The sequence below is a fragment of the Channa argus genome, chromosome 24 (genome assembly GCF_033026475.1).
Source record: "Channa argus isolate prfri chromosome 24, Channa argus male v1.0, whole genome shotgun sequence".
NCBI lineage: Eukaryota > Metazoa > Chordata > Actinopteri > Anabantiformes > Channidae > Channa > Channa argus.
In genome coordinates this window covers 1,571,050-1,584,606 of record NC_090220.1, presented here as the reverse complement: position 1 = coordinate 1,584,606, position 13,557 = coordinate 1,571,050, and the positions used below count along the sequence as shown (strand labels likewise).

The window sequence follows — 13,557 nt, the reverse complement described above, 5'->3', positions numbered from 1 at the left end:
ACAGAGTAAAGAAACTAATTACAACGTATTTACTGGTTCTGAGATGGTAGCACACTTAGAATATATTGGTAACTTTGAACACATTTCTTGTCAGACGTTTGTTTTTTAATTGTCCATCATTAAGCAAATGTCAAATTCATTTCTCGAAAGTTTATAAGTATAATTTTATAGTGATAATTTTAAAATACGTGGGCAACTACACGAATTTCCTGGTAAGAGGTTTGGGTAACATCCTCTAATAGCGCGAGAACACTGAGCGCTCAGGACCCCTGCACCTCTGTAGGCGGTCACACCAACGTTACTCTCCGGTTGAAAGGAACAACTGTTTTGCTCTGCAGCGTTTCATAAGTGCTGAACCTCCGACGCAAGTACGAGCGTACACGGTCGAGTGGATGGAGGTTTCCACTTGATCGTTTTGAAGCAAAACCCCGCCAGACGATCTGTCCCGCATCTACCGGAGTCCTCCCTTGAACATGGCACGGACTTTCAGGCTGATTGCGTGTTGTCTGTTGTTTCTTTTACGGTCTGCTGCGGGAGGCAAGAACAGCAGGGAGCGGGTTTACTATGTGGGAATCATTGAGGACTTTTGGGATTATGCACCAAGTGGAAAAAACCTTCTCAATGGGCAAGAAATCGAAAGTGACGAGTGAGTTTCGATATAGTCATTGATCATTTGACCACTAATGTATAGAGAGACGGAACATTTAAATTAATATCATCGCCCATTTCTTTGACTGCGTATGTCATCTAATCTAATCTGAAATTAAATATCCCAAAGATTACAAAGAAAGGTTTTAGGTCCAAAGTTCTACAGCAAGTCATCTAGTCAGGGTGTGACCAGGATGGGACCTCTAAGTGTTTACCTGCTCGTCTGGTAGAAGCACACGAAAGATAAGCGAATAACGATGAATGACCATCTTTTATTAAACAATTAGAGGCTTTTTTTGCTGCGTGAGCGAATCACAGGCTGCTCATGCAAATGAGAGAATAGCGTCTACACCATCACCAGTTCCGTTATTACGCACGCGTTGGTGCACTTAAAGTATCAACGAGAGGGTGTAAGGATTTCACATTAAATGCAATTTGCTGTTACATTTTACAATACTCTATAATTTAGAGTACATTTTATTACTTTTAGATAGCTGATCAGGGATGGTGTCGTGTTAATACTGATGTTTCAGCTGGCACTCAAAACACTAGAGGTGAAGGTATCATTGTTTGATTGTCCCTTTACTAAGCAAACACTTGAAACTGGAGTGGGATGTTTATACATGCTGTAAAGAATAGGTGACCATGCTTGTTGATGTAGAAGGCCTATGATAGACATAATTATTATTTTCCAAAGGAGCTAGGATTCTACCACAGTTTGTTGTTGTGAGAGAACTGACTTTTAAACGTAGTGTCACTTCTGCATCCTTGCATGATGGTGGATTTTCCTGACTTACTCAGTGGTTAATGTTAGATACTCACAGGCTGCGGCCACAGCAGTGGTTGTGCCACAATTCTTACTATTTTTTTAAATTATTGAATTCATAAGCAGCCATTGAAACATGTGGTGTGTGGCACTTTAACTATAAAGTGCAACATAAATTGCATCATAAATCATTAATAAAGTATACTGCCACTGATAGATATTAATTGTGAAATAATTACGCCTTCATCAGTGATAAAACGGTGTTGTACATGAAGTCCTGCGTAATGGGGGATGAATTAGTGAGAAGTGGAAGTAGCAGATTTATTGCTAACTTCTTCTTATTATAAAGCCCTGTTTATCAAACTGTCAGCAAAACTGAAACAAGTAGCCCAGACATGTTGCTTTTGTTATGAGCAGGATATATTAGAGCAAAACTGTTTGCCGCAGCTCCACTAACAGGTTATTAGCCCACAGAAACATATCATTACAGTAATAATATGTCTAATTGTTGGGAAAACTGCAACCAGATGCAATTTGTCCTGCAGCATTACACCTCGAGTATTTCATGGAATCGACAGAGCACATCGCAATGACTGCAAACTCTTGCTGCACGTGCCCTTCACTACTTTTTATGTTGGTGATATTTCAATTTGATTTTATAGAGTACTGTGTATTATTATATATTCTACTTTTGCTTGTATAAAGACTAGTTAACAAGTGTCTTTTTCAATTGCTATGTTTTTTATTAATTGTGCTATAACTTTCCTTACGCTCATTCATGCTAAAGAATGTATTTGTAGTGTTGCATGCTGTTACAACTGCACGTCATCGTGTTATCCTGTGCTGTATGACAAATATAATAAATGTCCAAATACTTCTGCGTAATTCCCGCTCTGTCAATATTTGTAAGTCTTCCTTTATCTTTTATCTCAGGCATGCATCTCTGTTCCTGGAAAAAGGACCCCACCGCATTGGCAGGGTTTATAAAAAGGCCATGTTCCGACAGTATACAGATGGTTCATACACCCACTTGACTCAGCGACCCCAGTGGCTGGGCTTCCTGGGGCCCGTGCTACGTGCTGAGGTCGATGATGTTATTGTGGTCCATCTGAAGAACTTTGCAACCAGGAGCTACTCGATGCATCCCCATGGAGTTTTTTATGAGAAAAATTCAGAAGGTATGGTGTTACAGATTACACGTGTGTGCACGTATAAAGAGAACAATCATTATATTTTGGCACATGTTCAGAACAGTGGGAATGAACAGGTTCAGTAATGAAACATTGACATTTTCTGCATAGACAGATACCTCATTCAGGCAAATGAATACAATACTCTGCCCTGCTTTTATTCCCAAATCTGTGTGAAGCTGATTTGTTGCTTTATTTAAAGCTCCTCTAAAAGTCAGGCATCTTGGCATGTGTTGCTGGTCTCCTTCAGTGTCAGACAGTGTCAGCTTGTCTCTGATAACATGATAGTGACGGGCTAAAAAAGAAAAGTTTAAGCAAGTGATACTGACTGAAAGACTCCTTGCAATTACTGACACAGAACAGTATTTAGTAACTCGGTGGCTATTATGCAAGACTTGGCCTCCTGTCAGATATATCTCGAAAGCATATCTGCAAGTCTTTGTTATGACACAATCCCCGACCAATTGAAATACATCCTGCTTTAGGAATTTGAGGAAACTTGTGGGAAATGTACTTTTGTGTTTGGCTCTTGTGAACTGTTATTAGAACTTTTCTGTTTATGCATCAGATAAGTGACCTACTAGTTTTTGTAACTGTGTGCCTGTGACTTAGATGTGTTATAAATGTGTGTAGACCTTCATAAAGAAAATGAATTTGACTTCGATTTAAGAAAGCTCTATCAAAGTTATTCTGCATTATTATATAGTCTTTTTTCTGTTTTTAAACTAGGTTAAGAGGGAGAACTGTCCTTTGTAATATCTCAGCATAAACATCTTGTTTGTGTCTACCAGGGGCATTATATCCAGATGGGACATCAAAGAGGTTGAAGGAGGACGACTCCGTTCCTCCGGGAGGAAGCTACACCTACCGCTGGGAGGTCAGACCAGAATTTGCTCCAACAGATGATGATGCCAACTGCCTGACCTGGGTCTACCACTCTCACTTGGATGCCCCCAAAGACATTGCTTCAGGACTTATTGGGGCTCTTCTCACCTGCAAGAAAGGTATAAAGTCAGTACTACACTGAGTAATCCAACGTCATTCTCTGTTGACTCCAATGAAAATGTTTTTTAAAATAAATAAACAAAAAAGGATGAAAATATTAAATGCACCCCTCTGTGTTTGATATGTGTCTCATTCCCATTTTACATGTTTGTCTATGAGCACAGGAATCTTAAAGGAGACTGATGAACCAGGTCAGACAAAGTCAAAGTCTGGTATAGTGCCAGTCCGCAATGATGTGGACCAGGAGATTTTCTTGATGTTCAATGTGGTGGATGAGAATCTGAGTTGGTACCTAGAGGACAACATCCAGATCTGCTCTGATCCAGATGGGATTGACCTAGATGACCCAGACTTTGAAGAATTGAACATGATGCATGGTGAGAGATACAGTGTCTTTCAAAAGTATTCATAACCTTTAGAATTTTCCACATTTTGTCACATTACAACCACAAATGTAAATGTATTTTGTTGGGATTTTTGGGATATTTACCACAACATAAAGTGGTAAATAATTGTGAAGTGATAAGAAAATGATAAATGGTTTTCAAGAAATATTTGTAAGTGTGGTGTGCATTTGTATTCAGCCCCCCCGATTCAATACTTTGTAAAACCACCTTTTGCTGCAAATTCAGCTGCAAGTCTTTTGGTATATGTCTCTACCAGCTTTGCACATCTACAGAGTTAATTTTCTGCCCATTCTTCTTTGCAAAATAGCTCAAGCTCAGTCAGATGGATGGAGGGAGCCTATGAACAGCAATTTACCACAGATTCTCTATTGGATTTAGGTCTGGACTTTGACTGGGCCATTCTAACACATGAATATGCTTTGATCTAAACCCTTCCATTGTATCTCTGGCTGTATGTTTAGGGTCATTGTCCTGCTAGAAGGGGAAACTCCTCCCACGTCTCAAGTCTTTTGCACAATATAACGGGTTTTCTTGCATTCATCCTCCCATCAACTATGACTAGCTTCCCTGTCCCTGCTGAAGAAAAGCATATCCACAACATAATGCTGCCACCTCCATGTTTCACGGTGGGAATGGTGTGTTCAGGGTGATGTGCAGTGTTAGGTTTCAGCCACACATTGTGTTTTGTTCCATTTTGGTCTCATCTGACCAGAGCAACTTCTTCCACATGTCTGCTGTGTTCCTGTGTTGCTGTGTGAGGGCTTCACAGAACAGCTGCATTTGTACTGAGATTAAATTACAACACAGGTCGACTCTACTAATTAGGTGATTTCTGAAGGCAATTGGTTCCACTTGATTTTAGGAAGAGGTATCAGAGTAAAGGGGGCTGAATACAAATACTGACACTTTTCAAAATATTATTTGTAAAACATTTTGAAAACCATTCAACATTTTCCTTTTACTTCACAATTATGTACTAATTTGTATTGTTCTATCACATAAAACCCCAATGAAATATATTTATGTTTGTGGTTGTAAATTTCAAGGGGTATGGGTACTTTGGTAGGCACTGGAAATGTTATTCAGTCTTTGTTAACACTAAAGTGAACAAGACACACAATATGTTGCATAATAAATACAAGTAAAATAAAGTATATAAAATCTTTTCAAATTGCACAGAACTAGGTTGGACTTCTCGTTAGTAATTCCTTAAACAAAGGGTTTGGATAATAGGATAATAGAAATTTTTGTCCTGTCTGCTCTAAGCTCTGTCTGTGTTTCTCTGTGTGTGACAGCTATCAATGGCTACATGTTTGGTAACCTGCCTGGGATCAAGTTATGCCAGCACCAGCCGGTAGCCTGGCATTTGTTTGGCATGGGTAACGAGGTGGACGTTCACTCTGCTTATTTCCATGGAAACACACTGCTGGACCGTGGCCACCGCACTGATGTCCTAAGTTTGTTCCCAGCCACATTTGCGACAGCTCAGATGGTCCCTAAAGCCCGAGGAAAGTGGCTGCTGACCTGTCAAGTTAACGACCACTTTGAGGGTAGGGCACCTGACCTTTAACCTGTGTGTCACCTTTGACCCCTCTGCTCTGAGACTTTTGTCGCTGTGCAGAGTTTCTAAGGGGGGGAGTGCATTTTTGGGAGGTACCACACTGCTCTTTTGTCAGAGCATGATGTTACAATAGCCGAGCTTGTAGTATATCCTCTCTAAACAGGCCAGGTCTTGTATTTTAAGGCTGTGGAAAGTCCAGTGAACTCAGACCTGCATGAGCAACACTACTGTTTGTTGTATCATACCAGACAAAATGTAATTAATTTATTTATCTTAGAAATACACATTTGGTAGTTTTATATGCTCTGGTTCCTTTCAAATTCTGGAAAAATTAAACTAACCACTAGAATATTTTTTTTCTTATTGACCATTAAATCTGACCCTCTAGAGTCCTCAAGTGGATTTTTTAGCCTTCACTTTGCTCTGACTCTCAAGGTCAACAAGATTTTACTTTGTTCATGTTAATTATGGTCTGTGTAATGTGTATGTGTGTATGTTTTCATCCGTTTCAGCTGGGATGCAGGCCTTTTATGAAGTGAAGTCATGTGGCAGTGATCCAAAAACCACAGCAAAGGGCGGTGTTGTGAGGAATTACTATTTGGCAGCAGAGAAAGTCCTGTGGATCTATGCTCCTTCAGAGAAGGATTTAATCAATAATGTCTCCCTCACTGAGGCCAACAGGTGGGCATTTATTGTGAAATTACATTATGATATAGACATGTTCTTTATATGTCATCTTTTGTTGCTCTTCTTTCTCGCCTCCATTATTTGACACAGACTGCAGGCCACCCGGGTGTTTGCCCAAAGGGAATTTGTTGGTTTTGGGGGATGAAGGTGCAGGCCATTCTATGTTAATATCCTTGTTATGTGTTTGATGCGTTATGATTTGGTGCTGAATACGTTTTTAAAAAACTGAAAACAGAGATTAGTTACAAAATGAATGGTCTCTTCATCAGACCAGTTAGACCAAGAGCTATTCAAATTTAACTGTTTATTTCTACTGTGCCCAAATTTACCCCAAATTTATATTTATTTAGCACATGTAGTTGTTGCCTGTGAACATTTGCAAGGTTTACAAGTAATGTCATGTTTACTTAATATCTTTAATTTTACAAATCTTATAAATTCAAATGTATAGCATTTTGTCAGATTGAATATTAGCTATATGATGCAAGAGGAACTCATAGCCTTACAGCTATAATAAATGCAGAAGATGTCCAAATGGTTCCATCAGCATAATTCTCAACCCCTGTGTCAGCTGCATCATGAGTTCAAAAGTTGCAATTCGAAAGTGCAACCTCAGTAGTTTTGGAGAAGGAAATACTGACTATATAGATAATGATGAACTTTCTCTTTAGAGATGTTAAAACCTCTGAACAAAGTGCATGTGTACGTGTGTGTGTGTGTGTGTGTGTGCATGTGTGTCTACTTGTTGAGGCTCATTATACTGTATGCAATGTGGTCATGCCTGTGGTCTAGGAGTTTTGCGGTGCCTAGAATAAACAGAGCGGTGCAGTGGTTCACTTGTTATTGTGTCCTTGTTGAACTGGCACTGTGACATTTCTCTGGCTGTTTCTTCTGTTCTTTTCTCTGTAGCAAGACATTCCATGCTGTTGCTTCATCTAAGCATCGACTTCACAGCAACTCGTCTTCCTTCTTTGCTGTGCAAATCTCTTACGGTATCTTGTGTTCCATGTCCCCTTCTCCCACACCCCCACGCCCTCCTCTCACAGTTCATCAGAGATATTCTTTGGCAGAGATGGTGGAAGGATCGGAGGTCACTACATGAAGGTGATATACAGAGAGTACACAGATGACACATTCACCATCATAAAACCACCTGAAAATGTAAACTTAGGAATCTTAGGTAAGGCCTCAAACAAATTATGCTGTCTTATATGTGTAAGTTTTGTCTTTACCCTAGTTCTCTCAGTGACTCTTGTCTACAATGTTCCTCTGTATATGTCCAGGTCCAGTCCTGAGGGTGGAAGAAGGAGACACTCTGAGAGTGACATTCATGAATAAGGCTGATAGAAACTACAGCATTGAGTCTCATGGCTTGCACTACGACCAAATCTCTCAGGGAAGCAGCTATAAGGATGGTTGGTTGTGTTGCTACAGATACTCACTGAACCAACAAGAAACCAGACTAGTTATAAAATATTTATATGTATATGTATGGATGCATGGATTTCAGGGCTGAACATAAATAGTAACAAGGGGAGATGGTTTATTTCAGTGAATATACACAGAAGCTGTTGCAATTGGTTAACAGTTCAGATTCAGAACTTCAGAGTGTGAATGAATCGGTGCACAAACTTTGCCAGAATACATTGCCAGAATACTACAGCAGCTCTATTTATAAAGCAAATAATGCTTCATAAAGAGTCAGGCAACATGTTTTTATCTATTTCCAAAAACAGTAGCACAATCACAGGGAGCTTTTTAAGTCAATATTTTTTTGTATGTGACGATCAGATTTAATGAACTAAATAAGTAGAACAATGCTTAGCACACGTGCTTACTCAAAAGAATTCATGGTAAGAATGATCAAACAATCCTTTTGACTGCTGTCTGTGCAGATGAACAAATGTTTGGCATGATGCCCGGATCCCATGTTGGTCCAGGAGAGAACTTCACCTACACCTGGCAGGTGCTGGATGGTCCATCGTCATCTGATTCTCCCTGTATCCCCTACCTGTATTACTCTGCCACTGATCCTGTCAGGGACACCAACTCTGGATTAGTGGGCCCTCTGCTCGTGTGCAGGAGAGGAACGCTGGGGAAGAAAGGAAACCAGGTGCTGCTAAACTATCCACTTACAAACTAAGTCTTCGATACTAAAACAAACAAAAGAAAATGCTATATTTAAAGCATTTCTAACACTTAAATGTTTAGTTATTTGTCAGTTTTATCATTATACATGACCAAGTTCCTTTTAAGTTATTTGTAGCAACAGAACATTTCGTAGGTAAGAATAGTTGCTTGCATGTTCAAGGATATAAGAGCTGACAACTGCTACTTCCACCTACACATTCTTACTGCTTTTGCATGTGCATTCTTTACCCAAGGATGTAGATAAGGAGTTCTTCCTTCTGTTTTCTGTTATGGATGAAAACATGAGCTGGTATCTGGAGGAGAACATTGAGAAGTTTGGCAACAAGGAGACAAATCCATTAGAAGAAGACTTCGAGGAGAGCAATAAAATGCATGGTAAAGACTGTGTGTGTTCGTACCTCACTGCCTGTATTCACTGTACTGGATTGTAAGTGGCCTTTCTAGTATTTGTTATTCTTACTGTACATTTCTGTTTATATCTCCCCATCAGCTGTAAATGGTCTCATGTACGGAAACCTTGTGGGACTGGAGATGTGTGCCGGGGACAAAGTTAGATGGTACACCTTTGGGCTGGGTACAGAGGTGGACATACATGGTGTTCATTTCGAGGGGAACACCTTCCAGAAGCAGAGCACAACACGTGACACCATCAGCCTATTTCCTCACACCACTGCCACTGTGACCATGGAGCCAAACAGTCCAGGTTAGTCATTTAGTTTTATCTAAATTTAGTCTGTTTGCATAGACAGAGAGAATAGATTTTAAGCAACCTATGTGACGGTTTCATTGTGACTGTTCCACCCACTTGAGAGCAGGAAATAACTGTTTTACTAAATGTCAAAAGAAGCAGGCATTTAAAGTATTTGTATTGTCCTGAGAGATGTTTGAGGCTTCACCATCACAGATTTAAATATATTAAATGTGTGAATGTGTTCATCCCCTCCGTTTAGGGTTAGAGGAATTAAGGTTTACATTTCAGTGACTTGAACACTGTCACAACCTCAAAAATTAAAACAAGCAAGAAAAGAGTTTGAGCCAAGCCACTAACTGTTAGTGATTTACAGACAAAAAAAGAAAAACACCATCGCGTTCTAAATGCTCTACATGCAAGTATATTTAATATCAAACTGCACATCATTCTGCATTGTGAGTCTCACAAAATGACAAATGAAAAGATGTTTCTGTATAATGAAGGACTTTAAAATTCATCCAATAGCACAAAACTGCTAGTATATCTATCTAGATTGATATAGATCTGTGTTTACACACAGATATACTTTAAATGCACAGAATGCAACAATGGTGTGACAATATACAATCTGTGTTTGTATATTATTGTATATATATGTGTGCATGTTTCATGCATGTGCATTTGCAAACCAAAAATTTGCAATAGGGGTTTTCCTATATCCACAAGCAGAAAAAAGGTTAAAGTGGCTGATTTTACGCAAACTACAAGTGCTCTTTGTTACTTTAGATGGAAGTCAGTGAACGTTCAAATTACATTCATCAATATGCTTTTGGTGAAAATGACTTAAAGTCATTCAGACATAGCAGGAGCAAGAGGTAGAGTTTATCAGCAATTGTAAATTCAACCATCCCAAATAAACCACTAAAGCATGTTCAGAGAGCTAGAAAGCAAATGCTACGTGTGTGTCACAGTTTTGTATAAGGACGGACCCAAATGAAGAGACGGTGAGAGCGAGTTAACAGATAAACGGGTTTATTAATCAAAAGCTAAAGGGTTAACAGAAATTTGCTCCTGAGAGGAGGACACAAAAAAACATGACAGGTAGCAAACATTTAAACACGAGGATAAATGGCAGAGGTAACTAAACTGCATCAAAAAACAGAACAAACCAAACCTCGGACAGGGAACAGAGTTCAAAAACAAGAACCAGGAATCCAAAAACAGATGTCAGGCAAACCGAGGACCAAGGTGCACTGCCCAAGCGTTAGACGGGGATCTAGCAGGGGACTGTGGGGAGAGCTGGGTTTAAATAAACTAGGGAACAGGTGAAAACAATCAGAATGATTAACAAATCATGAGTCAGGTAAAAGAGGCTACAAAATAAAAGTCCCGGGAAGGAAGCGGAAATGAGGTCCAGATCCTGACACAGTGGTGTGTGTTTTAGCTGTCGCCGCCTTGAGTAAAGCCACAAACACGACCGCTCAGATGTCTAAAGTTTTTAAAATGTCTTTTCATTCCCCTCTCCAGGTGTTCATGAAGTGAGTTGCAAAGTAACAGATCACTTCTTAGCTGGCATGAGGCAGCAGTACACAGTGAACTACTGCAAAGGACACCCAATGACGCACACACACACAGAGCCGACCAAGGTTGTGCAGTATTTTATCAGTGCTGAAGAAATAGAGTGGAACTACTCACCCAGGAGGAGCTGGGAGCTGGAAAAGCACAATACCACATTAAGGGACAGGTGTGTGAGTAAGATAAATACTGGATGGTATATTTCAATGTTGCGATTAGTTATGTAGCTTATTACTGTGTATTAATAGAATCACACTGGTACGTCTCCCAGTCCGGGCTATATATTCTTAGGGAAAGAAAAAAACAGGATTGGTCCACGCTACAAGAAGGTGGTGTATAGAGAATACACTGATGGCACCTTTAAAACTCCGAAGAAACGGCAACCAAACCAACAACACTTGGGAATTCTGGGTAAGCTTAGCTGCACTTCATGTTATCTTTATCAAGGAAAGACTGAGTGATGCATGGATTTCCTTTTCTTCTATAGGTCCAATAATCAAAGCAGAGGTGGGAGAGCAAATAGTGATTGCATTCAAGAACAATGCCAGACGACCATACTCTATTAGCGCACATGGAGTTAAGGCCAGTGGTGCACACATTCCTGTTAAACCTGGTGGGAATGAAATTTCAATCAACAATTTAAAAACAAAAATGAATGTAACAAAAAGATTAGGCTACAAAGCAGTGGCTTTTCTCCGAAGTAATGGAATTGATTAATGGGTTTGTTGTGTGTTGTTCTACTGTCTTCAGGTCACATACTCGAATTGACATGGGATGTACCTAAAAGCTCTGGTCCAGGGGACTCAGATCCTAACTGCATTTCCTATGCCTACTACTCCAGTGTTGATTTTATTAAGGTACATAGGTACACGTGTGTGTGTGTGTGTGTGTGTGTACACTGCTGAGTCGCATACTGTTATACACACCACTGTTGTGAGCTTTTATTTAAATAAATGGTTTAAAATGCATTTTTTAAGTAAATGACCATTTAATGCTTCCACTTAAAGCCCCTACATTCATTATACAATATCACAATAGCATGAACTTTTTCCATTTTCCACAAATGTACCCAAAACTTTATACACATATATACATACACACAGGATATTCTTTTGTTTGTGCTCAGGATCTGTACAGTGGTCTTTTGGGGCCTCTGGTGATATGCAGGCCTGGGACTCTGGGGCCTGGTGAAGGGCCCGACAGGCAGAGGAACGATGTGGCGAAGGAGTTTGCTCTGCTGTTCATAGTGCACGATGAAAACCAGTCCTGGTACTTGAATGACAACATTAGAACGTATCTTGGCATTGACCCTGCTACTTTTGTGACCGATGAAGACTTTGAGGAGAGCAACTTAATGCACGGTAAGATATAGGAGGAACAGGAATAGTATTATGATAGGCTAAACATTAGAAGGAAAGGAATAATGCGGAAACACAAACTCAAATATAAGATTTTCAGTATATGATACAATATAATACTTGAAACAAACCATCATAAAATATGTAATGTTCAAACATACTAGGAAAATGCAAACCGAGGCAGATGGATTCCAGTGAAAGTCAAAGGATTGTTGTTCCTTTTACACATCTCGCTGTTCTTCGTTTCTGCTTCCCATGTGCGATGATGCGAGTGTGTCATAATGTCTAGGTCACCGTCTGTTAAAGGTATCAATGGAATGCTGTATGGTAACCTCCATGGTCTGGAGATGGTACAAGGCCAGAAAGTGGACTGGTACCTACTGGGCATGGGCAGCGAAGTAGATATGCACACGGTTCACTTCCATGCTGAGACTTTTACCTACAAGGTAATCTTCACCATCACAAGTGGTTGGCATAAACCACTTTCCGTGGTTTTGCAGGAAGTTTTTCACGAAGTTCGTTGCTAATTTCCTTATTCTCTTGGCTTCGTTAGACAGATCGTGTGCACCGTGCAGATGTGTTTGATCTCTTCCCTGGGACTTTCCAGACTGTTGAGATGGTGGCTGGTAACCCAGGGACCTGGCTGCTTCACTGTCATGTGACTGACCACATCCATGCTGGCATGGAGACCACTTTTACTATCAAAGGTGTATTTGCGTGTCCGTGTAAAGGCTTTCTGCACCAGAATCATACATGTGTTTAAAAATAAAATGTTAAATAGCCCATTAAAAGGAAAATGTCTAACATTTCACTTTTTGTGCTTTTCAATTTCAGAAAGACCCTCACATGGTAAGTATTTTAACATTAAATATCATTAAACATATTACATTTTAAGGCAGTAGATGAGGATGGCAGATTTCTGGAAATGTGTTTGTGGTAAAAAAAAAAAAAAAAAAGGTAGATCATTCACATAACACATCCCTCCCTTTGTTCTGACTTCATTTTCCTTTCAATGTTTTGTTTCCTTTCACAGCTCCAGGAACTGTAAGATGCATAAAAACACTGTTGCTCTCACTGGTACTTAGTCTCATGGCTGCAAGTTTACAGCACTGACTCAGACACGACTGTGTGTGTGTGTGTGTGTGTGTGTGTGTGTGTGTGTGTGTGTGTGTGTGTGTGTGTGTGTGTGTGTGTGTGTGTGTGTGTGTGTGTGTGTGTGTGTGTAATCACAGCAGTGATCATTAACTGACTTAAAAATCCAGGGACAAAACCACTGTTGCAGTTCTTTGTGCAGGTGGTTATATAGGAAAATATCAAGTAGTGCTCAGGCAAAAATCTTATCCACTGTATGATATTGTAGAAATGCTTTATATATTTGTGGATTGTTTCTGTGTCGTTCTGTTTTTTCTGAGACATTGCACTATGTTGGATGTTGTTTGTTTTGCTGGACTTGCACAGCACTGCTGTATCAATTATTTGATTCAAGATATGGATGTGTAATAAAGAAAACTATTCATT

The 13,557-nt window shown here is 39.8% G+C and overlaps 1 protein-coding gene across 2 annotated transcripts; it reads left to right on the top strand.

The window, feature by feature from the left end:
- The first annotated feature begins 248 nt into the window (after positions 1-248).
- On the top strand, positions 249-13,222 carry hephl1b (hephaestin-like 1b). 2 transcript variants are annotated; one of them, XM_067494649.1, is made up of 21 exons: positions 517-646; positions 1,960-2,047; positions 2,348-2,592; positions 3,396-3,608; positions 3,774-3,986; positions 5,312-5,566; positions 6,090-6,258; positions 7,311-7,444; positions 7,548-7,679; positions 8,160-8,377; positions 8,649-8,790; positions 8,906-9,118; positions 10,634-10,850; positions 10,953-11,092; positions 11,169-11,294; positions 11,432-11,538; positions 11,808-12,042; positions 12,346-12,485; positions 12,593-12,746; positions 12,874-12,888; positions 13,073-13,222. In XM_067494649.1, the coding sequence occupies exons 1-21, from the start codon at positions 565-567 to the stop codon at positions 13,150-13,152; spliced, it is 3,318 nt and encodes a 1,105-aa protein (XP_067350750.1). In that variant the 5' UTR covers positions 517-564; the 3' UTR covers positions 13,153-13,222. The 2 variants fall into 2 exon arrangements, with proteins under 2 accessions (XP_067350749.1, XP_067350750.1); XM_067494648.1 differs by lacking the exon at positions 1,960-2,047 and having other exon boundaries at positions 249-646.
- Positions 13,223-13,557: the final 335 nt, after the last annotated feature.

Excerpts from the sequence above, each read along its gene's own strand:
- hephl1b (XM_067494648.1), top strand. The coding sequence starts at position 474 with ATGGCACGGACTTTCAGGCTGATTGCGTGTTGTCTGTTGTTTCTTTTA. Across the intron at positions 647-2,347 it reads CAAGAAATCGAAAGTGACGA|GCATGCATCTCTGTTCCTGG; the intron begins GTGAGTTTCGAT and ends CTTTTATCTCAG. Across the intron at positions 7,680-8,159 it reads GGGAAGCAGCTATAAGGATG|ATGAACAAATGTTTGGCATG; the intron begins GTTGGTTGTGTT and ends CTGTCTGTGCAG.